Genomic DNA, 25,443 nt, shown 5'->3' on the forward strand with positions numbered 1-25,443 from the left:
GTTTGCTTCTTTATGAATGCATAGATAAACACATTTTTATGAACACATGAGAAATAAAAGTGGTGAAAAAAGGATTTTGCTTTCAATGTCATAAATTTATTCCACCGTGGATTCAAGGGTAACTTAATGTGTAAGATGTTGATTTTGTCAGAGCAGAATGAAGGATTAACACGAACTGTAATGGCAACTTGAAATAGAAAGGCAGCAATGTCTTATAAGTTGTGACAGGCCAAAAGGATTCAAAGTCCCACCCTATCCATCTGCTCATTTTGGCATAAGGATGAAGTCAATTTATCATTGAAAGCACTGTACTGAAACACATCCCAAATGGACATTAGAGGAATTTCTCCAAAACGGTAGATAACTAAGCATAAATTACAGAATGCTGGTTTCTCTACTCCTGTGCTCTCTGATTATTGCAGACTTCCTAGCTTTAGTAGCCCAATTATGTAAATTACAGAACTTTGAAATACAAATCTGAGTTCCTGGAACACCTCTGATTGTTCTCAGCCTGGGATGCAATATACAAAATATAGAAAGGCACAGCCTAAAAAGCCTTAAGCATTGTGCTAATTCTGTCAGTGCTTGCTAAAAGACATTTAATTGCTGCTGTAAGTCTAAGTCCCATACCAAGAACATTACAAACTTGAAAAAGTATTCAATAGGGTGGCTCACATTATGTAAGAGTGAAACTCCCTTTATTCCAGTGTCATAACATGCTACAAGGTAGAGTCATAGTTCCTGTGCATTTGATTTTGCATCATAAAATGTATTTAAGAAATGTTGCCCGATAACTGCATGAACCTAAAATTAAGCACTGTTTTTCTGAAGAATTTGCTTGTTCTTAATCTCACATCTGTCTGATAGTGGTAATGAAGTGCACAAGGCAATAATCTGAACACAGCCTGGGTTTACACATATAGTCTCAGCCAACAGTAAACCCACATTTTTAATTCATCAGTCATCATTCTTTTTTTAAATTCATCAGTCACCATGTAATAATCAATTTACAATAACATAAACAATGCACAATTTAGTAACAGTAAAGTGTCATTTATACTAAACTGATAAGGAGGTTAAGGATTTAAATAAAAACTATTTCTTCTTAGTTGCTATCTTTTCATTGAAGTTCTGAGCACTGTTTGATCTGATAGCTCCTTAGTGTTTCAGGACCAATTTACTGATATATCTGTTATGTCTCTATTAAATATGCAGCCCTATGATAACAAAGCATAATTTAAAACAAAAACTGATTACAGCTTGTACAGTTTTTATTCTATTAGGAGTTTTATTCATCTTATTCCAGTCATGCACAGCACATGCTTTCACTCTATAGTGTATCTGGACAGCAAATGTTCATAGCAAAGGAACAAATTTAAACTGTTTTTATCATTGTGGAATTAGGCTAGCTGTCAGAATGGAATTTGTTTTTCAAAAGGATGCTTTAAATTGTCACATACCAAGTCTTCATCTGCAACGTGTCTCTTTGCAAACATAAAAGCTAAAGATAAAATACACAGTATATATATTTAATAAAAAGATATCTGATCTGTTGAACAGAAGTAGAGTGCCTATTTGAAAATAAAAATGTAGAGATTTAAAACATTAATCACTTGGATCTTACTTCAACAAACATGTATCAGATTAAAAACCATTCAGTGATTTGTGCTTTTTTTCCTGAAATATATTTCAGAGAATCAATAATGAAACAGACAGATGTGAAAGATTCTCCTCCTGTATGCTGTTTCCGAAACACACCGGAATATAAATTTTCAAAATATCAGAGACAACTTGCAGACCAGAACATTTCTTTCTAGTCAGATTCAGAAGAGATCCAGAGTTTTTATATTTTCATTTATTCTTATCAATCCTTTTTCGGCTGGGCATTTCAGTTGGCTTTTTATTATGGTTTCACATTCAACCCCCAAAGTGACTCCTGTATCTTAGTTAAAGTTTCAATAACACAAACAAAGAGCACTGCATTCCCGCACCTGCTCTACCGCTCTTGTAGACCAAGTATGAAAACATCCTACAGTGCACTAATGACATCATCTACTTCCTCTCCCACTAAGGAGCATTTCAAGAGACAACTGGTAAGCCAAACTCATTCCAAAAGCCAAAGAAACAAATATAAACATCAGTGAGACTGCACAGAAATATGTTTTGTTTATGACGCAATATATTTCTATAGACAAGAAACTAAACCGTTGCCATGGCATTCTATACACTATTCTCAGCACTGAACTCTAACACTAATCCCATTGGACCCCTTTAAAACTGTGGATTGTATGGATCGAAAGGTCACGTTTAGGTTCTCTCCCCACTTCAGATTTGTGTTATTGAATTTCTGGGATGCAGAGAGAGGCACCTTCAGATGTAATCCAAAGCTATCTGCACATTTATAGGCAAAGTAATAATTACATTTGAGGGACATTAAAATTTCAATAAAAACTATAAGTTTGCGAGAAAGCAGCATACCTTTCACAGTATTAGCCTAAAGTATTATAAGTGCAAGTGAAAGTGGATATGTGTATACAGCATAAAAAGTTTGCTGCAGTAGTGTGAGTGATTATACTTTAAACAGGTTACTTAAACTTTCATTTCCTTTCCATAATATATTTAAAGGAAATTACCATAACATTTCTGATCAAAAATGATCTGTGATTTCAGCATCAGTTAAGATGCATGATTCTTCCTAGTTAATCAAGCAAAAAGTATCAGAAACTGCAACTTAGAGGCTGTTAGATGAATGTCTTATACATCTCTTTTAGTTTCAGATACAATGAAATATATTGTTTCCAGGGTTGCAACTTGACACTAATGAAAAGGGAAAAAAAATGAGTTATGGAATGGAATCTCTGCTGGATGACGGCAAACAAGGACAATACTGTTTCATCATTTTTGATATATGAAAAAGGAGGCGGACTAGCCTACAGAATGCAATGGACATAAGCTGAATCCCAGAAAATGAATGTGTAAAGTTTGCACTTTGAAAAAGCATGGAAGAAACAAAACAAAACCTACATCAGTTGAATGCACTACAAATTAGGCTCAATTAAAATGTACACTCCCTGAAGAGATTATATCCATCCATGATTTTTCTTTATTTACTTCTTTCTGGGTGTTGGTAAGCCTTTTAGGTTGCAGGAAGCATAATTCTCACAACCTTTCTCAAAGAAAAAGAGATCCAATTAAACATTTCCTCGTGTACTGTATTTATGTAATGAATGTGAAAATCTCTAGCATTAGTCCACAGCCTGGTGTGTATCCTTAAACCATTTTCTCTTCACTAAAAGCAGACTTCTCACTAGCACATGGATTTCAAAATGGTTCCCCTGACAATGTTAAGTATAAGCAAACAAAATGTTACATATAAATACATCATTTTAAAAGTCTCAAGAACTGCAGTATAGGAAGAAAATAGTGGACATTTTAAAAACACCAAGGCTCTTAAGGCTGTTCATTTTTCTTTCAATGAATTTGAATAGAGTAAACAAATCAACTTAGTGCATTTTGTGGGACAGTTGATAACTTGCAATATTCAACCACTGTAATGATTATAAGAAGGGGGGTTGTGAAAAATGAAAAACCACAGGAAATGATGACTCAATGAACATTTCCAAAAAAAGGAATTGGCACTTTTATTACACATTTCAGCAGGCTTTCCTACTTCCTGGAAAAAAGATATGATTACTGAAACTAGGGGGAAGTGGGGACTTATTCTTGTATTCAAATACATTTGCACAGGCTCAGTCTTTACTAAACCCCAACAGTGAGGGATAATTGATGCAATCTAATCAAAGAAGTCGAGATGATGGCATAAAACAAACTATAATTAAGACCACAAGAAGTGATATAACATGCGTATATAATATTAATTTCTCCCCAAACCCATCTCTCTGACAAACAGTGGAGCTGAAAGATGAAACGTTTGCCTAATAATTTTACCTTTAGTATAAGTCATGATAATTTTAAAAGCTTACTTACTGTTAGTGTCAAAAAAGCACTTATCTAAAACAATGTGATCTTCAATTTATTAGCCCATGAAACAATTTTAAAAGACTTACAAATTCACATTGGAAAATGCTTAAAATCAATGTTTTGAAAAGTTTAATTTAGCTGCCTTCATATACAACATCTCAATACTGGGCCCCTTGCACTTCAGCATTTACATGTTCCCACCTGGTCAGCTTTTAAGATCACATGGCCTCAGCTTTCATTTTTATGCTGACGATACTCAAATATACATCCATACCAAACCTGACACTGATATGGCTGTCTCTATTCTATCTAATTGCATCTCTGACTTAAAAATTGGGATGACTCAAAACTTCCTTCATCTTAACTGTGACAAGACTGAAGTCATGCTTATTGGTACCCCCCATCAACTTCGTAAAGCCAGTCCTGTAACCCTATCTGTAGATAGCTCTGTACTTGAGCTTCAATCAAAATTGAAAAACCTTGGGGTTATATTCGATTCTGGCTTAACATTCGACCCACATGTACAGCATACTGTGAAAACATATTTTTTTCACCTTAGAAATATCGCAAGACTACGCCCTATGCTATCATTAACTGTGGTTGAATAGCTGATCAACATACTTGTATTCTCTCGAATTGACTACTGCAATGCTCTACTCGCTGGGGTATCTAAATCTACTCTGAACAAACAGCAGTATGTCCAAAATTCAGCAGCCAAAATCCTGACCAGGTCTAGTGCAAGTGTTCACATTACTCCTATCCTGGAGTCCTTGCACTGGCTTCCGGTCAAATTCCGCGTAGACTTTAAAATCCTCATGCTCACCTATAAGGCTTTACATGGCTTGGCACCTCAATACCTGTTTGAACTTTTATCGCCCTACTCCCCACCTTGCAACCTCTGCTCTTCAAATTCTGCCCTCCTTACTGTCCCCCAAGCCCTTCTACATTGTATGGGCAACAGGGCCTTCGCCTGCTATGCCCCCAAGCTCTGGAACTCCTTGCCCAAGGATATCAGAGAGTCACCTTCTCTAAACTCCTTCAAATCCAGACTCAAAACCTTCTTCTTCAGAAAAGCCTTTACTTAACTGGTTCCATTCTGTACCCCTCTGCACTTCTTAGTACCACCTTCCACGGTCTCCTCTATTGTTATTGTTGTATTGTTGTAATTGTAATTGTGTCCTATCTTATAAAATAAAGTTTAATATTATTATTATTATTATTATTATTATTATTATTATTATCTTACAATGGCTCCCACCTAACATCTTTGGTTTTCAAAACAGCCAAGAAAATATTTAAAACTTTTTTCACAATCTGGTGGTATACTGATTTGATAGAATACATCTTTTTATTTGTAATTTTACTGAAAGCATAAAAGAATACATATAGTGGTCTACTTAACCCTTCTGTGATTTGAAAACAAAACAATCCCATAGGCCAACAGCTATATCACCCTGCAGCTCTCAACTTGGTAGTCACTGAAGCTAAGCAGGGTTGAGCCTGGTCAGTACCTGGATGAGAGACTTCCTGGGAAGCTATAGTTGCTGCTGGAAGTGGTGTTAGTGGGACCACCCTGTAGTCTGTGTGGGTCCTAATGCCCCGTTATAGTGGCAGGGACACTATACTGTAGTGGGCGCTGACTTCTGGATGAGACATTAAACCAAGGTCCTAACTCTCAGTGGTCATTAAAGATTCCCGGGCAAGAGTAGGGAGTTATCCTGGTGTCTGGGCCAAATGTCCCCCCTTGGCCTTTACCATGGCCTCCAAATTGTCCCCATGTATGACTGGCTTACACTTGCCCTGTGATGGCCTGGTACCCTGTCCCGGGTGTACCCTGCCTTGCGCTCGTTGCCTGCCGGGTAGGCTCCGGCTTCCTGCAACACCATGGGGTATAAAGCGGTTTGGTAAACGAAATGACATGACAATCCCATACGTCACACAAAGAGCCAAAACTAATCCATATCCTTGCAGTAATTTAAAAGACTGTGGGGTTTATTAGATACGACAATAGTCAGGAGTTAGATTTATATGTACACTAATTCAGAAACATCCTTCAATAACTGCCTGCATATAACCACAGTGGTTTGGCAGTCCTTTATTCATAAACCCATCCCTGCAGCTGGCAGTAGATGATGAACCTAGTAATGCTACCTTGCGAGAAAAAGAAAAACATGAAAGTCCACAATATTCCAGTTCACATACAGTAGTGGGTCTCATTAGACAGTTTAGCATGTTACCATCATGTGAAACGCTTTTCGCAATTGCAGTCCTGGAGTACCACTGTGTCAATGTTTGGTTTTCATTCTAGTATATAGCTCTTTATTAATCATACTTATTGAACCCCTCAGAATTTATCTAAACAATTTCAACTCTTAAATGGTAGGATGGGGTTCTAAAGTACCTATGCCAGATGCCAGGTTTAGAAATTCCTCCTTAGGCTACTGTTTAAATGACCAGGTGGCATTTAACCACAGAGTCTATACATCACCAATAATGCAATTAATGTGAGTGATTCCCAACTGTTTATGTATATCCTTAATTGATTGGCTTAGAAAACATCTGGAGAGTAACAAACTTAAACTATGTTCAAATACATCTGCTTGCCACATTTCCTGGAAATACATATAAAGAGAATATGAGTGGTATGGTGGTGTGGCAGTTAGCACAGCTGCCTCACAAGCTGTGGGTCCTGGGTTTGATTCTGCACTGGGTCACGTTCTGTGTGGAGTTTGTATGGTCTTCCAGTGTTCCTTCAGAAAAGTACAGTACAGTAAGTAATCCCCAGAATCCAATAAATCCAATCACTTCTTTCTCAGACATCTTATCTTTCTTATACTGTATAGACTTTTCAATTAAAAGGCATTTTATACATTTGAATTTGCCAGGTGATCTTTTTGAGCAACATAAAATACTAATAATTACAATGCCTGCTATTTTGCTTACAAGGTAAATTAGAATATGAAGTATGTCCGCGGTAGGAAACCGAATGACTCCTTGATGCAGAGTAGTCACTGTTCTACTTAGCACAGAACAGACTCCTAACTAGTAAATCGCTGTGTATATGCTACTGCGGGATGCATAGAACATCTGTTTTAAATCTTACAGGATCTGAAACAAAATGCTTCATCATCAAAGGACGTCTGTATGTGTTTCAAAACCAAACTCCACTCCCTCTCAATTGCTCTCTGTGATATTTTGTTGAAGGCAAAAGGCCAGCATCAGCTAAGCCAAGTACCCCTACTAATACATGGATTCTATAAAATCAAGTTTCACGGAGAACAGGATCAGATGGTGCCATTATTTTTATGGTGACAATTTTCTTCCTTTGAAATTTCTTGACCACAAACATTTCAAATACTTTTAGTACAGAATGAGAGAAATTCTACTTAATGAAACCAAAAGACAGCATTCAGAGAGTATAGCATCTTTCCATTATTCTGCTTGCAATTTTAATTTTCAGAACACTGTTTTCTTGTTTGTTTCTTCTACACCTAAATAATATCACGATTACTGTGATGTTGTTCCATGATTGTAAATGGTATTTTGGAAAATGTCAATTAAAATATTCCAGCGGAAAACCACTCCCAGACATTGCATGTATATATAGAATAATAGTAATAATGTATAATAATAGACTTTATGTTTTTTTGAGTTGTATACATCTTCTTGTTTCCATAAACTCTGATGTATTCTCACATTTATTAGTGGAATTTACAAATGGAAAAATATATTCACAATTTGCAGTTTTCCTCAAATGATTATCTTGCCAAGTTTTGATAACAAAGATAACCAAAGGCAGCTATCAACTGAAAGAAAAATTAATACTGTAAAAGAGAAAAAAGCACTGAGCACAAACATATACAGTAATAATAGTTTTTTATACTTTTGTGTTGATACTTATGCTAACTATTTTTACTTAATATTTACTTAATTCAATAGCAGAATATTTTAAATTCTAGTCACATATACAGTAATTAAAAATCAATCTCTTTTGTTCAAAGACATTATTTACCATATTTTTGTTAAAATAACAACAATCTGGCAACTAACAGCAAAAAGATAAAAGAAGAGTCCCTCCACAGCTGGCATATACTGAAAAAAAAGAAGTATTCATGGCAAAGGTTAGATCATCTCAAATGACTAAAAAAAGCAGAAATGAAACATCTCAAAACCATTGAAATCAAAATCAAAATGTGTCTGCAATTATTGAAAGTCAATATCATAGAATAAACAATTTGCACAGTGCTTTGCAAAAGTATTCAAATTCTTCCTGTGGAGTTCAATTTTGTAAAATTACAGAAATGTATATTTTTGTGAAATTACAAACTTAATATGGCTGTACATTCAAAGCCTGAATGCTCAATCTAAAGGTATAGTTAATATCAGCCAAAACTAAAGAGAAATAACATCTTGGTTAAATCCCTGCCAACTTTGCACACCATCTTAGTGCAAGCGTTGCCCACTCTTCTGGTAGATTAGTTCAAGCTTCTCTCTCAAGGATCTCTTATGGATAGCTATTTTCAAGTTTTTCCATAGAGTCTCAGTAGTATTCAAGTCAAGACATTGAAATACTCAGGGACATGTATTTTCCTATTTTTAAGACACTGCAGTGTACCTTTGGCCTTGCTTTAAGCTTTGGGTCATTCTCCTACTTAATAATAATTTGCATCCAAGTTTTAGGTCTTTAGCAGACCAAAACAGGTTTTCCTCCAAGATTAGTCAGCAGTTTGCTCCATCCATTTTTCCCTTGGGATCCTTCTCAATCCCTGCTAATGACAAGCAGGTCTACATCTGACAGAGATGAACTATGCTGGGTTTGAGTTAGATGTAATGCTTTTATTTAGATTAGAATGTTCCAACTTTGTTTTGTATGAACACAAAATCTTTTGCCACATGCCTGCAATATAATTTACTGTAGGTACTTTGCTGAAAATCCCATGCAAGATATGAGTTTTACAGTTCCATACAAGCCTTCATTGTGGGGTGACTGGGATATTGTTGACATTTTCTCCCATTTCAGACATTTGAACTCTGGAATACTTTTTCTCCTGTTCTGTTCCTTTACACAGTTTAATCCCTGAGTTGTTCTGAGCTTAAGCTCCTTGATCTTCATGGTTGAATCTTGGCTTGGAATTCACTACCTGACTGACGGACTTTTAAGAGGGAGGTGTACGTATTTGGAAATAATTGCTATTTCAAATAGTCATGACTTTAAAGAAAGCTTTAAGGCAACAAAATGTAAAACTTTTGGAATGGTCTGAATCATTTTGCAAAGCACTGTCAATTTCTTTAAATTGTTTTGGTTTTAACTCAGATAACCCAATGGCTTTTGAATAATGTTTCACACATGTTTTGTACGTGAATGTATTAATATTATTAAATTAATATCGATATTTCTGTGAAAGTACCTGCTCAAAACAATAAGTGCATGTTTAAAAAAGTCAAAATTTTAGATCAACAAAACTAATATGTGCAAAAATTGATCAATTTAACAAAGTCATACAGTTATATGTTAAAATATTAATCGTATATATAGTATTGTGGCATCCATAATGATCCTAAAAGTGACAGCATAAATTTAGTAATATGTTCAAGGATGCACAACACTTGAAATGAACAGAAAGAAGACTAGTTCAACTTTCTGTTCATTCTAACATTGCACATATTCCTACAGCATACTTTAATAAAAGATTTTGCAGAAAAGTATCAACTACCCCAGTTCAATAATAATGAAGAGTCATCGTGTAGCTGACCATTTACAAATGTTTGTATATATATATATTGAAAACACTATTACAGTGGCTCCAGCACATCCTGTAATTGTTGGCTGCAGCTTTCTGCTTTTTGTGTACTTAGTCAAGAACAAAAGCTGCAGCATTCTCCAGGTGTATTTGGTTAAAAAGCAAGGTAATTGCATTACTTCCTCTGACAAAATAAGATAAGAAAAAGCAATTCAGCAATTCTCAATATCATTTATTTTTAGAATATAGCTACAGTACCACCAGTGATTTAAAATTTTACATGAAAATATGAACACATCATAAATCTTTCTTGAGTACCGCAGAATTTTATTACTTGATAGGCAGAGCAGAAGAAAAGAGTTCATGATCAGAGTGGCATAGAAAATGAATTCTGTGTGGAAAGTGTGAATCACTTTCAGGTTAATATGAAATAGTTAAAACTGGATAACACACTGTAATCTCCGGGCACATAAAAGACAAACAAAAAAAGCTTATGTCCAAAGTGCATTTTGAAATGAGTTACAGTAATTACAGGAATTACTGTAGGATAGCTTGTCTTTGCCTTTTATGATTCAGGTTCTACAGTACTACTGTATAGCAGAAGTCTCAATACTTTGCCAAATAGGCCAGACAGCCCACATGTTCTGATGTTGGGGGTTTAGGTTTATACCTATGCTTGCAATTACTTGATCGGGCCAACTACTGACTGACTTACAGTAGTTCACATTAACATTATAATAAGCCATTGAAAGAAGACACATAAAACTGGATGGAATGAGGCTCCCCAGAACTACCTGCTGTTGAGCAACTGCTCATCACAGCTCTGTGCTAAGGAGGTATAGAAAATAAGAAATCGAAAAAAGCACAAACCCTAAGAGGCTCATTAATTTATGGTACATTATGACAGGAAAATAAATGTAAATTCAACTTTATTAGCATCTGATGAAACTGACAAAATGGAATATAGCACCCTCTTTTTAAAGTTTAAAGGACATTAGTCAATTACACAAAGTTTGAATATTTTGCTAGAGCTTCTTACAGATGAAAGAAATGTACATATTATGGGTGTGTTTTGTCACTGTAAAACACTGCTTTTCAATAAAGTAGTAATTATTTGTCTGTTATCAGGTCTGTGCAATTCTATGAAATACAGTCTTCACAGCTACAAAGCCAGCAATAACAACAAACCACAGTGAACACTAGCTTAAGATTGTGCACTAACCAACTAACACATTTCTTTCTTAGACTCAGACAAGACAAAGACAAAGCAATAATAATGTGAAAAAGCCATACTCGTGGCTCGTGATGTGACTCTATTATTTTATAAAGTCTGGACTTAAAGCCACTGTAACAACAGTTACTGTTGATATTTCTTTGTGTAATGCACATATACATGAGGATCCTCACTCAATTCCTGCAAAGGATATAACCCGGTAATCCAGTTCCTGAGCCTCCATTAAACAGATGCTGTACCATTTAATAGGTAGAGGGTAGCAGAACAAAGTATTAGTTCAACATTGAACATTGCATTAGTGCTGTTTGTGATTCTCCAATAATGAAGTGTTCTCACTAGACTAGTAGCACATCTACTTCATTTACATCAAGATACTGTGGAAAATTCACACAGTGTCAATATCAGGACATTTTAAAGACACACTTTGTTATATTCTGAGACATTTAGCATGCAGATCAATGTAAATCCAAGGCTTAACTGAGGTCTGTTTTCATTCATATTTGTTCAGTGAAAATCTAACTGACTCCATGGATTGGGGAGGTTGAAGAATGTGGTATTTGATCAATCAGCCATTCACATACTGTAACTACCTGCCTCCGACAGAGACCACATATAGAATGACTGTCCAAAAGAAAACTTCAGTTTTACTTTTTCTTTTGCTGTGGTGGGGAAGCAAGCTAGCAAGCATTTATTTGTTGTCTTGCACTTACACAACCAAATACTAATGTCCCTTGAATCCAAGAGTGTGATTACTGTGATGTACTTTGTCATATCAAACCAGTTTCATTTGTCTGTTAATCATAGTTCTGTACCCTTTCACACAAAATAATCTTTCCCTGCCTGTTAAAAGATCAATTATTTGAAACAGTAAATTAGCAGAACTGCATGTACTAAGTTCTGTGTCCAGAGCAACAATGTCAGAAAGGATTTGAAGTTTTTTTTTTGATTACATGAATAAGACCACTTTTAAAATGTCATGCACAAACAGCAGATGATTCCAACAACCTTTCTCTTCTCCTAATTGCCATTGCCTTGCTTACAACGTAATGTACAGTAGTATAAATTCATTTTTACTGCTTTCAGGGACTTTTAGAAAATCTAACCCAGAGTATTCATAATACACACATTCTAGTTTAAGAATATACTGTACCACTTTTGAAACCAGTACTTAAAAGCAAACTGTACTCTTACTCCAACTTTTCAGCTAAATTTAGAGAGGCCTTTAACTTACCCAAGAGATACCTGCAGTTTAAAAAAAAATCTAATTACAGTATCCAAATATGATTCATTGTTTAAACTTAAGTCAAGGAGCATTCAACTCCTTGTTACAGTGGCTTATACGTCTTCATTAGTATCCTGCAAACCTAGATATATTTCTAGACCACAAAATGTTAATAATAGAGGGTTATTGGTCTGTGGTTATACAACTGTGCAAATACAAAATGCAAAAGGTCTGCTTATTATGGAAGCATAGCAATCTTTAAAACTTTATATTATAATACAAATAGACAATGCAGAATCTAATTTATATATTAATTTTTCACCTTGGAAATAACGTTTCATTCATAGAAACGGTGTTTTGGACAAAGGAGTAAGAGGAGTAAGAGGCATTTTGAAAATGATTCAGATTTGTTATATTGTCCATAATAGTCTTTTATTCAAATACATTATGATTATCGGTGGGATAGTCAGTGCCATTTGTGCTCATCCCAATGAATTGCAGCAACTACTTTTTGTAATCAACATTTCTACATCACTGCGCAGGTCGGTGGTACCTTTACGCACTGGATGAAGGCTGTTTTTAGAATCTTTAGTTTTCTGTTCGCACAAACAAAACACGTCAAGGGTTCTGTAAAGGTCACTCTTGCTGACTTGTATTAACGATTCTAACTAAATTTGTTCTGTAACAAAAACTGCGCTTTGATAATAAAAGCTTCTAAAATCAATGTCCCTGCAGACCAAAACAATAGGCAAACAGAGACAGCTGGCGCATCATCCCTGCTGCGGACTAACTGGAAATTATGCAGAAAAAGACCAGCATTGTGTTAATCGTTGTTATTATTATTTGACCACAATAATCAGAAGACGTATGTGATATCGTAAAACGTAAAAATAAAATAAAATCCTGAGAAAAATCAAGCAAATAGTTTTTTGATAAGCTAGACCAACAATGGCGTACTATATTAATAGACAATATCATTGAATACTTACTCTTGATTGAACTGATAACGTTATTGCCATCTTTTATTACGTCCTTAAGAAATTTGCTGGTTCTTTCGAGTTCCGCCTCGTAACATTTTAACCTCTCCCTAAAATCCGGACTGTCCAAGTAGCAGTCACTGAACTCCAAGGGAGGATGCCCCATTGTTGCAGTTAATGAAAAAATTGTTTTATTATTAATCAAAATCCAACCCCGCCAACTCAGTCTGCAGTTGCAAGTAAAAGTTTTTTTTTCTCTCAAAATAATAACAATGTTCTCCAGATGGCTTCCCAGATTTAAAGAGTTGAAAAAACTGGAGTCGGGTGTGCTCCCGACCGGTTTGCAGTTCTTCTGCGAATGTATCACATACTATCTCTCCCACCAAAGGTCGATGCAAGCAATGTGCGTCTGTACATTCTTCTAGCTTCCCAAGTGCATCCAGTCATTTTCCCAGTTTTGTAACAGATCTACTCCCCTTCTCTGCCGTGAACACATGTCAGATATGGTTTACTAAATGTGGCTAAGCAGCAACGCTTAGACCAATATAGTTCTCATAGGGTAGGCTTGTATGATGTTAAGATTCCACTTTTCGGATTAAACGCCTTCTGAGAGAATTCCCGTGTTTCATGAGGATTTCCTTGTTCTGGGATTTGGTACAGTAAATGAAGAAAATACGATCTAGGCAGGGCAGAGCAACGATCCTCCCCATCTCACATCCGCAGCCCTGCCTTAAAGCGATAGCAACGACTTTTCCTAGAAAGGAAAGCTTTCCTAAACGGGGGAGTCTCTTATCCTGGAGCTGGAGGACTCCCGAAGACAACCCTCTCTAAGGCCCGGACATGGAATTGTGCCAGTTCCATATTAAAACCTTGGTGCTTAAACTATACACTTTTGGAAGTTTTTTTTTTAAAATGCTGATCACACTTTTTAGAATGTTAATTTTAAAAAAATGCAAGACTTGTGGTGTATAGTATTCTTTGGACTACAAACAGATGACTTGTCCCATTACAAATGACTTTCCCATTAGCAAAATATAACGGCTATACCGACTGGCTTACTGCATCACGATTGATACTGTATTGATTCTTTCTTGATTATCAGGAAATAATTATGCCATGACCAATTTACAATAGTAGAATAAAGTACCTCCGTGCTTTATTTTAGTGTTCTGCCAATGAGTTTAGTAAAGATAATTCCACATAAATACAGTAACCATCTTAAGTTGCAATGAAGACTATAATGAGGGTTAGCTGTCAGGGGATGTTCTGTACAGATTTAAATACTAGTGCTCTTCATAAGACAAGTATCTTACTGCTGAAGCTGAATTATGTTTAATTAATTTCATCAATGCATGGTTTTTACAAACTCGTATTTAAGATTTTATCAAAATCATTTTTAAATGAATTTAACGTTTTATATGTTTATCAATAATAACATCTGAGCAAATAAGTTACACAAGCATTGATCATTTGAGATGCTTAAAGACCTAGAAAGTTAAAATATTATATTTACGTTTTTTTTTTCAAAAACCTGAAAAGGAAGAGGGTTTCTAGAAGATTTTCTTTAGAGAAAAACGAATATAAACTAAATCATAAGTCTTTGAATTATATGTCTTACTTGCATGCCATAGCGCATCGGTAAGGTAAGTGTTGACATCTTGAATATTTAAATCCGAGCATTGTTCCTAAGAAACGTGGTTTATTTTGGTAAAAACACGCCATCCCGTGGTTGTATATGCACATTGCGCCATTTGATCTTTTTCACGTGACGTTTTTAAAAGAAGGCGCACAAAGTGTCGCTTCTGATGACGCAACATGTTTGTCTCCACGTAGCTTAGATGAGCAAAAATGGCGGAAGTGAATGAATCTAACAAACCTCTGGTAAGAAACGAAGCATTTTTACATCATTATCTAACAAATTTATACATGAAAGGTGGGCACCACTGTTTTCTAACAGTGTCTGAAAGTGTAAGCGCCATGGACTGTAACATTAGGCTTTACTGTTTGTTTTCAGAGACAGGCCTTTATAGAATTGTTTTTAGTTCGGTTGTTATGAAGGCTCTTTTTCCCATATATTTTATTCTGTGCAGACTGTCTATTTAACCAAAGAATAATAATTAAGATATTTTAATTGTTTTAATTAATCTTCTAGAGACTGGGTTCAGAGTAATATATTCAAATGTACCAAATGCAAGTATTTGTTAGTACACCTGTTGGGAATATTTGCAATTCTCTTTGGAAGAAAAGCGTTGCGCAGTTAAAGATCTATAAGTAATGATCAGTTAAATACATATATTGAACCGGTCTAATAAGAATTGGGGAATATTGTAGGTTTGCCTTTCGAAATGGGGGCAAAATGCAATAAGTCTATATTGCCTACGAAAATAGATTGAAAAGTTTTAAAGCATGTCTTCTTGGGAAAGGAGGGCGTTTTTCTGCGTATGGCAGGGGGTGTCATCGTCACTCCAAGATACAGTATTCTATTTAAACACTTATACATTTTTTTCTTTTCATATGTGAATTGCTTCCTTTCTCCTAATTGGGCTAGAATATCCTTAAAAATGCAATCTCTCTGAAGTATATGGATGGAATCTTTCCTAAATATATTTAAGGAATAAAGATCCCCAAATGTTTTATTTTTTTATCTGTTCTTATGTATTACATGTGACATGTTATTACCAATCTGACATTTCTAAAAAGATCCCTTGATGACAGCTGCGATTTAACTATGAAAAGTAGACGATATTTTGTCAACTTGTGTTGTTTTTTGTGTTCCGTGACTAAAAATCTCCCTGGGTGTAAAAGTTTACTAGCAGTGCTGTACTGGCTTTTTATTATCATATCCAAACAGCTTTTAGAAGTTTTCAGTTTAAAGTTTCCCCAAATTTTTATGATAAACTAATGAAATTAAAACTATCTACTTGTTATTGTTGTTGTGCTGATTGTCACCCAGAACTGAAATGTGGTTGATATGACATAGAATGATCCTACTGATGGACCTCTATGGGCACATGTTGCAGTTTGCAGGGCTTTCAGATGTATCGATCTCAGAAGACATTCCTGTGGAGGGAGAGATCACAGTTCCAGTTGGCTCCCCAATACAAGATGATGAGTACTCCACACTTGATGAGCCTGTTAAAGAAACCATTGTAAGTTATTGTATCATAATAAAAGGCGTGCACACAGCTCATTAACTCTTCAAAATTCTTTAATTTTGTGTATCCTGTTATGACCATTGGTATCCCCAAGCCTGTGAAGACAACAGTATGTGCTTAGGGTCTAAATGCTGGAGCAGCACTGGTGGTTGAGTAATATGAGAGTAGCAGTCAATGTTGTAGTAAGAGCATGTAAAATCTGTCAATCTGCAACTGTTATTTTTTCTATCGTATTTCTTCTGCTTTCTGGTGCTTCTTATGGCGTGCTTTCAGGTTATAATGTCTTCATCAAGACTTATGGTTTTCAGTATAGAAAGGGTAGCTCTTTTTATCACACTCTTGTATTCCACTTTCACATGTCCTTGAAGGAAAGTTATTGATTTTCCAGGGACTCCTTCTCAGTATGTAGCATTCCATATATGACATCCTTAGGGATCTGACCATCTGGCAGGCATCTGCCATGGCCCAGCCATCAAATTTGGCTTTGTTTTAGTTTAGCTTCCCAAGTAATTTTACCTAAATAGAATCCCGCTGTTTGCAGCTTTTCTTATTTTCTTGTATAAAATTAGAACATCTCTCTCCTTAGTTGTAATTTTACAGTAGTTAAGTTTATTGAAACTATAACAGTAGTTTTTATCATCACAGTATTATTAATACTACTGATAGCATGTATGTCTGCATACATGGAAACAGTAAATGCTCAGTTTAACACACTAATAGAAGTGATTGGGTGTCTCTTATTGCCAAATGTTCATTAAATCAGGAGTGACATTTTTCAGCCCCAAAACACTATTATATGAGAAATATATTTTTGGATCTTTTGACTTACTGTTTTAAAAATAACGATCAGCACAGGCAGTTAGAATTGATCATTGACCGTTTTTATCATGAATGTGCAAGCTATCTTTATTTTATGTAATAAATATACTGTATAAGATTTGCTAAAGCATACCAAACAAGCAATTTTGTGCATCACATCTGAAATCCGTTAAAGCGAAGTCTGTTAAATGGTACTGTAATATAATTGAGCAAGTGGTTCAAATACTTACATAGTGTAATGCATGTTCTTCCAGTAAAATACAGTTTGTTTGCATTACAGTGGTAGTTGTGCAAACAGTTGTTGGAGTAGCCTATCTCCTGTAGCATATGAATGCATGAGCAGTGCTGCAGTTAATTGCAATATTTTTATATGGATTGTTTCCAAGTCATGTCTAGTGTAGACCCTTTTCACATATCTTTGTCCAGTATGGATGAAGCTTAATCCATCAGATATACTAATTGCTGGCAAATCAGTTGCACTGCTTTAAAATGTCAGTTTGCAATTATTTTGAAACCTACCTATTTATTTGTGGGAACAGCTCTTGTGGATTGTACAAATTGAAGAAATGCAATTCCTGACATAATACGTATGAATTGTATGTGTTTAATCAATTGCATTCACTGTATAAAATATTGAAGAACCTCTATCAAATATTATGTTGGTCACCTGAAAGACCATGAACAGCCTGAACACAATGTGATATGTACTCCACCCTGTTTTGGAATATTTGCTGTCTGGTCTTAGTTGTCTTGTATGATTTTATCTGTGATGAGAGATGTTTCCTGGCCAGGGAAGGTAACAGAAATTTGTTGAGCTTCTGAAGGCAGTTATCCATTACTTGCCTCTGAAAACATGCTTTAGATTTAATGTAATATTATGCTTAGTGACTGTTAAGTTAGTCTTTGTTAAAGTAAAATATTTCTTTATTTGTACAGATGAGAGATTTGAAGGCAGTTGGGAAGAAGTTTGTTCATGTGTTGTATCCTAAAAAAAGCTCTGCATTACTTAGAGACTGTAAGTATAATTTTTTGAGTGAATTGTCTAATTCATGTGCCTGTGAGTATTAAGACAAACACAATTTGTATTTGTCCCAAAATCAAAAACGGTTCATTGAATTTAAAGATAAAGATGAACAATTTATGATTTATAATTTGCTGATGGTTTTTACTGTCACAAATATGAGAGTTGTTGGAACTTTCGTCTTTGGTTTTTAACTGGCCTGTAGTATATTTCCACCATAATTACATTAAATGAAGGATGTATTAAATCATAAAGCATAAAGGACATATTCTTAGCCTTGTGTAGCTCCATTCCTCATTTCAAAATCTTTAGCATATGTGATGTGAATATTAAAAAGATAGATAAAAAATTATTAAGCACTAATACATACTGAAACAGGACTACAGGAAAAGTCATTCAGTAAGTATCTGTTCACTATCTTCCTGGTACCCAGGCAGATTCTGGAGTTTTGAGCACAGGCATCATTTTTATAGTGCTTTCATCTGGAACGTCTGTGTGTGGCCAGAACCTCTGTAACAGCTTGATTTATGTGGTGTTTTATGGCTCCATATGTATTAGTACTGATAAGTAGAATATGCCTGACTAGCATTTTGAATCAGTTTTTTAAAACATGTAGAATTATATTTCATTGCAAATAAATATCTTAACATTCAGCATGTAATGAAATTTGCATACATTTTCCCCTTTTGCTTTCAGGGGATTTATGGGGTCCTTTGCTGCTGTGCGTCACACTTGCTCTGTAAGTCAATAACAGTTTATTATTGTCTTATTATTATTTTTATATTAAACAATTCCTATTTTTTTCCAAGCAGACAATGAATACTGTTTTAAAAGTTCTGAACTGATAAGTTAGTCATTTTCACCTGGAACATAAGTAAGAATCCAGGCCTGATTTCTCAATTTGTTTTTACACCAAATGTAAAATTTAGATATGGGTCAGGATAATTTTAATGTAATAGTGTGTCACTATTATTACTTTTTCAGTAAGAACTAAAAGGGTTAACCTTCTGTGTTGTGCCATTTCATTGGCAAAGAGCACAATATAGAAACTGTAAAATATAATTTCACCTTTGTGTGTACAGTATGTTGCAGGGAGGGTCTGCAGACAGTAAAGATGATGGAGGGCCCCAGTTTGCAGAAGTGTTTGTCATCATCTGGTTTGGATCTGTTATTATTACACTAAATTCTAAGCTACTAGGAGGTACCATGTAAGTACCAAGTGTTGTAATTCACATTCAGTATTTACACATTCCATCTCTCTATGTGTGCATGAAAAGCAGGACATTTAATAAGAGTAAGTACAGTGCCAAGAAAATGTCGGTGAACCCCATAAAAAACTTACGGGGAAATTTCATTATTTCATTATTTTACCACGATAGCCTTCTTCATTAGCTAAATTAAGAGAATACAGTAATTAAAATCAGGTGTTTCAATAATTAGGTAAACCTTAAAGTCTGAGTTTGGAAAGCCCCACCCCATATAAAGATCTGCAATGTTATGAGTTTAGCCTTCATCAAACAAGTGTGTGGAAACAAGTCATGCCATGAGCTGAGAAAATCTTTGGCAGTCCTCAGAGCCTGTTGATGGGGTTTTGTAAGGAGGAATTGGCCAAAATTCCTCTGAACAGATGAGAGACTAATCAATCGTTAGAGTTTAGTTGCATACATTGCTGCTCAAGGAGACGCCACAAGTTACTGAATCTAAGGTTCACCTACATTTTCACACATGGATATTGAACATTTCATCATTTGAGAATAAGTGTTGAAAGAGTTTCATGTTTTGTCATTTGTTTCATCAGGTAAACTATTAGTTTTATAATTAGTATCTCAGCACGGTAAATGAATGCCCATAACAGCTGACCTGCATCTGTACATTTTTTCTTTCTTTTCCTCCATAGTTCCTTCTTCCAGAGTTTGTGTGTGCTTGGGTATTGTATTATGCCTCTGACGGTTGCCATGATTGTCTGCAGGCTGGTGTTACTTGGGAATTCTGGCAACATTGGTTTTATAGTTCGGTTCATAGTAGTCTTTGCTTCATTTGGCTGGTCAACATTTGGTAAGTAGGTTATTTGATTATTTTCAGGGATAAAAATGTATTGTTCTATCATTATTTTAGACTCAAAAAGCATGCATTTCATAAGATACAGTAGTGTTAGTGCTGAATATTTGTAATATTCAAAGTCTTCCCAGCAGATGGTGCTGTACTCAACAGAATCATTCATAACACATTCCATTGGGTTAGTTGCAGAACCTTAATGCCTTATTTCTTTTAAAATCAAAGAGAAAGATAGAAGTATCAAGATGTACATTTATGAAGTATTTGTATGCACTAAAATGCTTTGTAGACATTATCAGTAAGAAACCCAATACGTTGAGAAACTAATGCTTAGTGGGTTTGTTTTTCAGCATCTACAGCCTTCCTGGCTGACAGCCAGCCTCCAAATCGCAAAGCTCTTGTGGTGTACCCTGTGTTCCTGTTTTACTTTGTCATCAGCTGGATGATTCTCACTTTTTCACCGTCGTAGCAGTGGACCAAATATCACAGGACCCTGAATTTTTCCTGCAAGAGTAGCAGATCTTTTTTTCTCATGTATTTGGGAATTAAAGAGGAGTATATATCAAGCATCCTCCTTATTCCCCTCTCATGAAAGCTGGATGCTAGATACAAACTGACCTGCATGTGCCGAGTATCTAATGGACAAAGAGGTGGTTGTGGAATAAGTGTTATAATACATATATTGTATTACAATACTCTTCTTAACTTCATTTCATTTAAAAAAAAAACATTTTACTGCGTTGCAGTTACACTCATAGGTGGGAATCGTGCAGCTTTGCAAATGCAAATAGTATCATTATTATGCAAGAGTCCCATCTCATGTGGATAATCATGAGAAGAAATGGCTTTCTAAGCAAAACAGAATGGGAGCAAACACGGTAGTGGTACCTGTTAGAGTTGCTATGCAGTTGTTTAATCACAAATGTCCCTGATTTTGCATTTTTACACAAATAAAATAAATAATATATTGATACATTATATGTATAAATCTGGTTAAAGAGCATTCCTAAAAATGTTCAAGGCAACAGTACTTTCTTGGTTAATGTTTTCTTCACTGAATTTCAAATACCTTGCCTCCATACTGTGTGTAAAGGTTTGGTGCCTAGAATAGTCCCTAAGCCTCTTCTATGCATTTCCTGGTCTTTAAGTACAAATGAGCCATGCCTTGAGTGATGTCACTGTGCATTTAATCCAATTGCAAAGACTGTATAGGATACATCTGTGTAAACACTGCAGCAAATGTTTAATTTGGAAGTAATTGAAAAGTATATTAAACGAGATGAATTGCAGAGGTTTGTATGATGGTTAACAAGGTGATTTAATGACTTTTGGAATATTGTGATTTTTGTTTCCTTAAGACATAAAGTTGAAGCATATGTACAGATAGCAGATATTTAAAGAAATGTGTGTCCAATTATTTTATTTTTAACTTTCAATTTAAGTTCTTTGGGACACTAGAAAATTATATACGGGGTTAGTGTGGAAAGACTTATTTTTAAAATGATAAAAGACATGTTTTATTTATTTCCATTTCTTCTGAATTGAACCTTAGGCCTTCTTTAATTTTTATGGTCTAAATTTAATTTTGTACTATGTCAGTAGACACTTTGAACCTGCTTACCATGGAAATCTTATTCTTTACATTTGAATGTGTAGTATGAAACTAAACACTCCTTTTCTGAAATAATTTTCTTTTTATGGCAGTAGTTTTTAGTTTTTTGATTAATTTATTGTTGCGAACACTGAATAGGTTAAATTTAATAAGATACAGTAAAATGGCTATAAAGAGGTTTTGTAATTTTTTATTTCAATTCCATTTCTCTTTCTTTTCTTGGCTGATATTGCATCCTATCATAAAAATACAATTTCAATTCAGATCTCTCCAGTGACAAAAATGTTTTTGTTTAATTATGAAGAATTATTCTGTTTAATTGATTAATTTAAAATGTTTCCTGGTAAATAGTGTGAAAATGTAAAACAATTGTCATATTCTTAATTTATGCCTGTAACACTACATAGACCTAAGTAATTTCATTTTGAAAATGCTTCCACTGAAAGTTTTACCTGCCACTTCACAACATAATAAACATTTGAATTTAATTGACTGTATTTGCTATTGATAAACACTATTCCACAAACCAATTCAAAATTGTTCATATAATAGAATACTATTTATTTATAAGTGTCTTTAAACTTTTACAAGGTGTTGTACAGTTAAAAATGCATACTAATTTGATATAAACAAAGGTATTTGATAGGATTTGTATGTGATTGCAGACCTTGAGAATATCGTTATATTATTTAACCTTCTAAACCTTCTTCTGGGACTTTAAATATTTTTAATAATGTCATCCTTACAACTGGGGTGTACATCTGATTTTGAGGTATGGAGACACTATTTCAGCAATGGAGATATTTCTTATAGTCTTATAGCTTGCAGGTGGTGTGAATTGTTGTGCAGTGACTTAAAGTAGTGTAAATCCACCTCACATTGCAGAAGAAAACACGATACAGTTAAAATGTTATTAATTGTTAAACCATTTTTGCCTTGTTTTTTTTTCTAAAAGCATAATTGTGAAAGACAGTCCTGTCAGTTCAGTTAGTCAAAGATTTTATTGGCATTTTTTATAGCTTTGCAAACTTGTTTACTTATTATTGACATCATTTTCTGCCTAACACATGCAATGATTTTTTTCTCCACTTTTGAAATTGGTTGGGTTCAGACCTAAATACATACAAAGCAGGTAAACTGGGACAGATTAGACATTTCATTAGTGGTCCAAAACTTGTGTTCTGTGCCAGCTTATACCCGCGTGTTTGAATACCTTTTCAATTTTGTTTTCATGGAAAGAGCTGCACAAGTTTAATTGAAATTTGCAGATTTCACCAACAACAAAAGCTACATCACATTAGTACCTAAAACGTTGCAACAGTTTTCGGAATTTTCACAGCCATATCAGTTTATCAGCTGCTTGGCAAACACAGCTAGCAATGGAACTGCTCCTGTTTCAAAACTCTTTTGCCAATTATCTTCCAACTTGTTATATATAATTCTAGTTTCTTAACACAGAAGGTAAATTAGTCCTTTTAAGCTTCAAAATCAAATTTCTCTCTAGCTAACTCCCCTTGATCTCTCTTGATAACACCACTTTATTACTTTATACTAAAATAATACATAAAAATGCTTTCTTTACAGTATATCAAATTGTGAAGCTTAATGGTTAACCAAGGTATGTATACTGTATATGAGATTGTAACATCCTTTGGTAAATAATGTATTGTGAAATAATTCTGTTTCCTCTCAGCCAATAAGAATCAGCCACATTTAAGAAGCAGGATAAAGAAACTAATGCATTTCAGTAGAAAAATCCTATCCAGGAAATTAAATTTTCCACAGCTGCCTGTTTAGGAATGTGATACTTCTCCCAAACAAGTTTAAACTTCATTAAGGAGGGAAAAGTATAGCTTACAGATACATGGAACTTTCTTAATTACCCTGAAGGTATTTTTATATTACGAAAAACGGCTGTGACTCTTTAAGAAACATCCCTGTAGGGCTCAAGATGCTGTTTTCCTTTCCACAAGCTATTTACATTACCCACCAAAGCATGCTTAAACACGCTTATGAAATCCTGCATCATAAAATTGCATATTTTAACTTATAATCTAAAATGGTAGGTTAAAATTTTATTTGTTTTGAGGCCTCAATAATAACAAGTCCCAGAAAATGGTTCCTTAAGGTGCATGCCAAGACTTCAAAATCCATAAATGCTTTGACATTTCTACTATAACCTGTCCTTCTTGTTTAACTCTTGCCATCGTCACTCTCTCTTTAAATAAGTTTCCAACTTTATGCTGAATATTCTGTAGTGTCCTGATGTGAAATTGATTTCGGGCGATTGTGCTGTAATGTGATAAAGATACAGTATGTATTACTTTTGAACAAGTCACAGAAGCAGATATTTTTATAATAAACACACAGTAGTACAAAATTCAGAATCGTCTTTAAGTTTTCTCACCCCTATGACTAAACCTTTGCAACAATGTAACTGTGATTAAATAAATTATTCTACAAGTGGTATGCATATTGATGTTTTAGTTTGAATATATGAATCGATGCTACAGTAGCTCAGATAAAAGCTGCCACAGCACTGTTTAAAAGAGTAGTGGTGTTAACTGTGGTTCCCTTTCTAAATTTCACTCTGGACTAGCAAAATCTGGAATAAAGTTCCCCCTCGTTTAGATTGCTGAAGCAATTTCTCACTTCTCCGCCTTTACTGCTGTGTTGTAGGGTACAGGATTGCTGCAATCCAGGTGGGTGCTGCACTTCACAGTTGGGTGAAAAGGGGTCTCCTCCTACAGTATATGTAAAGTGCTATACAGTGCCTTTCAAAAGTGTCCACTCCATTTAAGTGATGTACAGTACCTATTTGTTAAATTACAAATTATTTATACACATTGTTTTGAACATTTTATATTTTTTATCAGAAATATAATGCTCAAACTGCATGCCTTTATGGGTGAAAATGTTGCTTTTCCAATTGAGGGTCATGGTGGCCCAGAGCCTCTTCCAGGAGGCACTGGGTGCAAGACAGGAAACATCCTGGATGGGCTGCCAGTCCATTGCAGGGTACACAAACCAGGGCCTATTATACAGAAGACAGATAACCTACCAGCATGCCTTTAGACTGTGGGAGGAAGCCCAAATGAACACGGATAACGTACAAACTCTACTCCCCAGGAATTGAACCCAAGGCCTCAGAGTGGCAAAGGAAGCTATGCTAACCACTTGTGCCACTCAAGCCAGGTTCCTGTTTGATAATTGATATTATGCACATATCAAATAAGACCAATAAGAAAAGTAAAGAAAATTGTTTTCTTTTCATTTTTTTAAAAGACAATTAGGAAACAGAATAGAGAGGATGCGTGCATCTTCATTCAAGCTGTCGGTGATGTGTATTGTAGAATACCCTTCAGGTAATTGCATAAAATAAGGTCTTCTTAGAATCATTAGACACTTTAGTATTATTGTTAATTGCCTCTTTCATTCGTTGTTTTGGGTGAAATCATCACTTCCAGAAATAGAGGAAATTGGGCCTTTTATATTTCTAAATTGTTCTTTTTTTTCAATTTCCTTTTTTTTAAATAAAAGCCATTTAAAGTATGCAATTAGAATGCAATTTGCGAAGAAGCACAAAGCCATTAAACCTTGTACGTTGTTAATAGACCAAAGAACAA

The 25,443-nt window shown here is 34.9% G+C and overlaps 2 protein-coding genes across 2 annotated transcripts in view; one reads left to right on the top strand and one right to left on the bottom strand.

The window, feature by feature from the left end:
* Positions 1-13,911, bottom strand: part of ophn1 (oligophrenin 1) — a 64,785-nt gene extending 50,874 nt beyond the window's left edge. The window contains exon 1 of the mRNA XM_015351465.2: positions 13,168-13,911. Coding sequence (XP_015206951.2) covers positions 13,168-13,321 — 154 coding nt within the window. The 5' untranslated portion in view covers positions 13,322-13,911. The remainder of the gene's footprint in view (positions 1-13,167) is intronic.
* A 1,024-nt stretch (positions 13,912-14,935) lies between these two features.
* Positions 14,936-24,204, top strand: yipf6 (Yip1 domain family, member 6). The gene is made up of 7 exons (XM_006632764.3): positions 14,936-15,036; positions 16,176-16,304; positions 18,066-18,144; positions 18,847-18,889; positions 19,233-19,358; positions 20,048-20,205; positions 20,556-24,204. Exons 1-7 carry the CDS (start codon positions 15,004-15,006, stop codon positions 20,672-20,674), a joined length of 687 nt encoding a protein of 228 aa, XP_006632827.1. The 5' UTR covers positions 14,936-15,003; the 3' UTR covers positions 20,675-24,204.
* Positions 24,205-25,443: the final 1,239 nt, after the last annotated feature.

The sequence above is a fragment of the Lepisosteus oculatus genome, chromosome 8, assembly GCF_040954835.1.
Source record: "Lepisosteus oculatus isolate fLepOcu1 chromosome 8, fLepOcu1.hap2, whole genome shotgun sequence".
Taxonomy (NCBI): domain Eukaryota; kingdom Metazoa; phylum Chordata; class Actinopteri; order Semionotiformes; family Lepisosteidae; genus Lepisosteus; species Lepisosteus oculatus.

Excerpts from the sequence above, each read along its gene's own strand:
- yipf6 (XM_006632764.3), top strand. The coding sequence starts at position 15,004 with ATGGCGGAAGTGAATGAATCTAACAAACCTCTG. Across the intron at positions 18,890-19,232 it reads CTGTGCGTCACACTTGCTCT|TATGTTGCAGGGAGGGTCTG; the intron begins GTAAGTCAATAA and ends TTGTGTGTACAG. Across the intron at positions 20,206-20,555 it reads ATTTGGCTGGTCAACATTTG|CATCTACAGCCTTCCTGGCT; the intron begins GTAAGTAGGTTA and ends TTTGTTTTTCAG.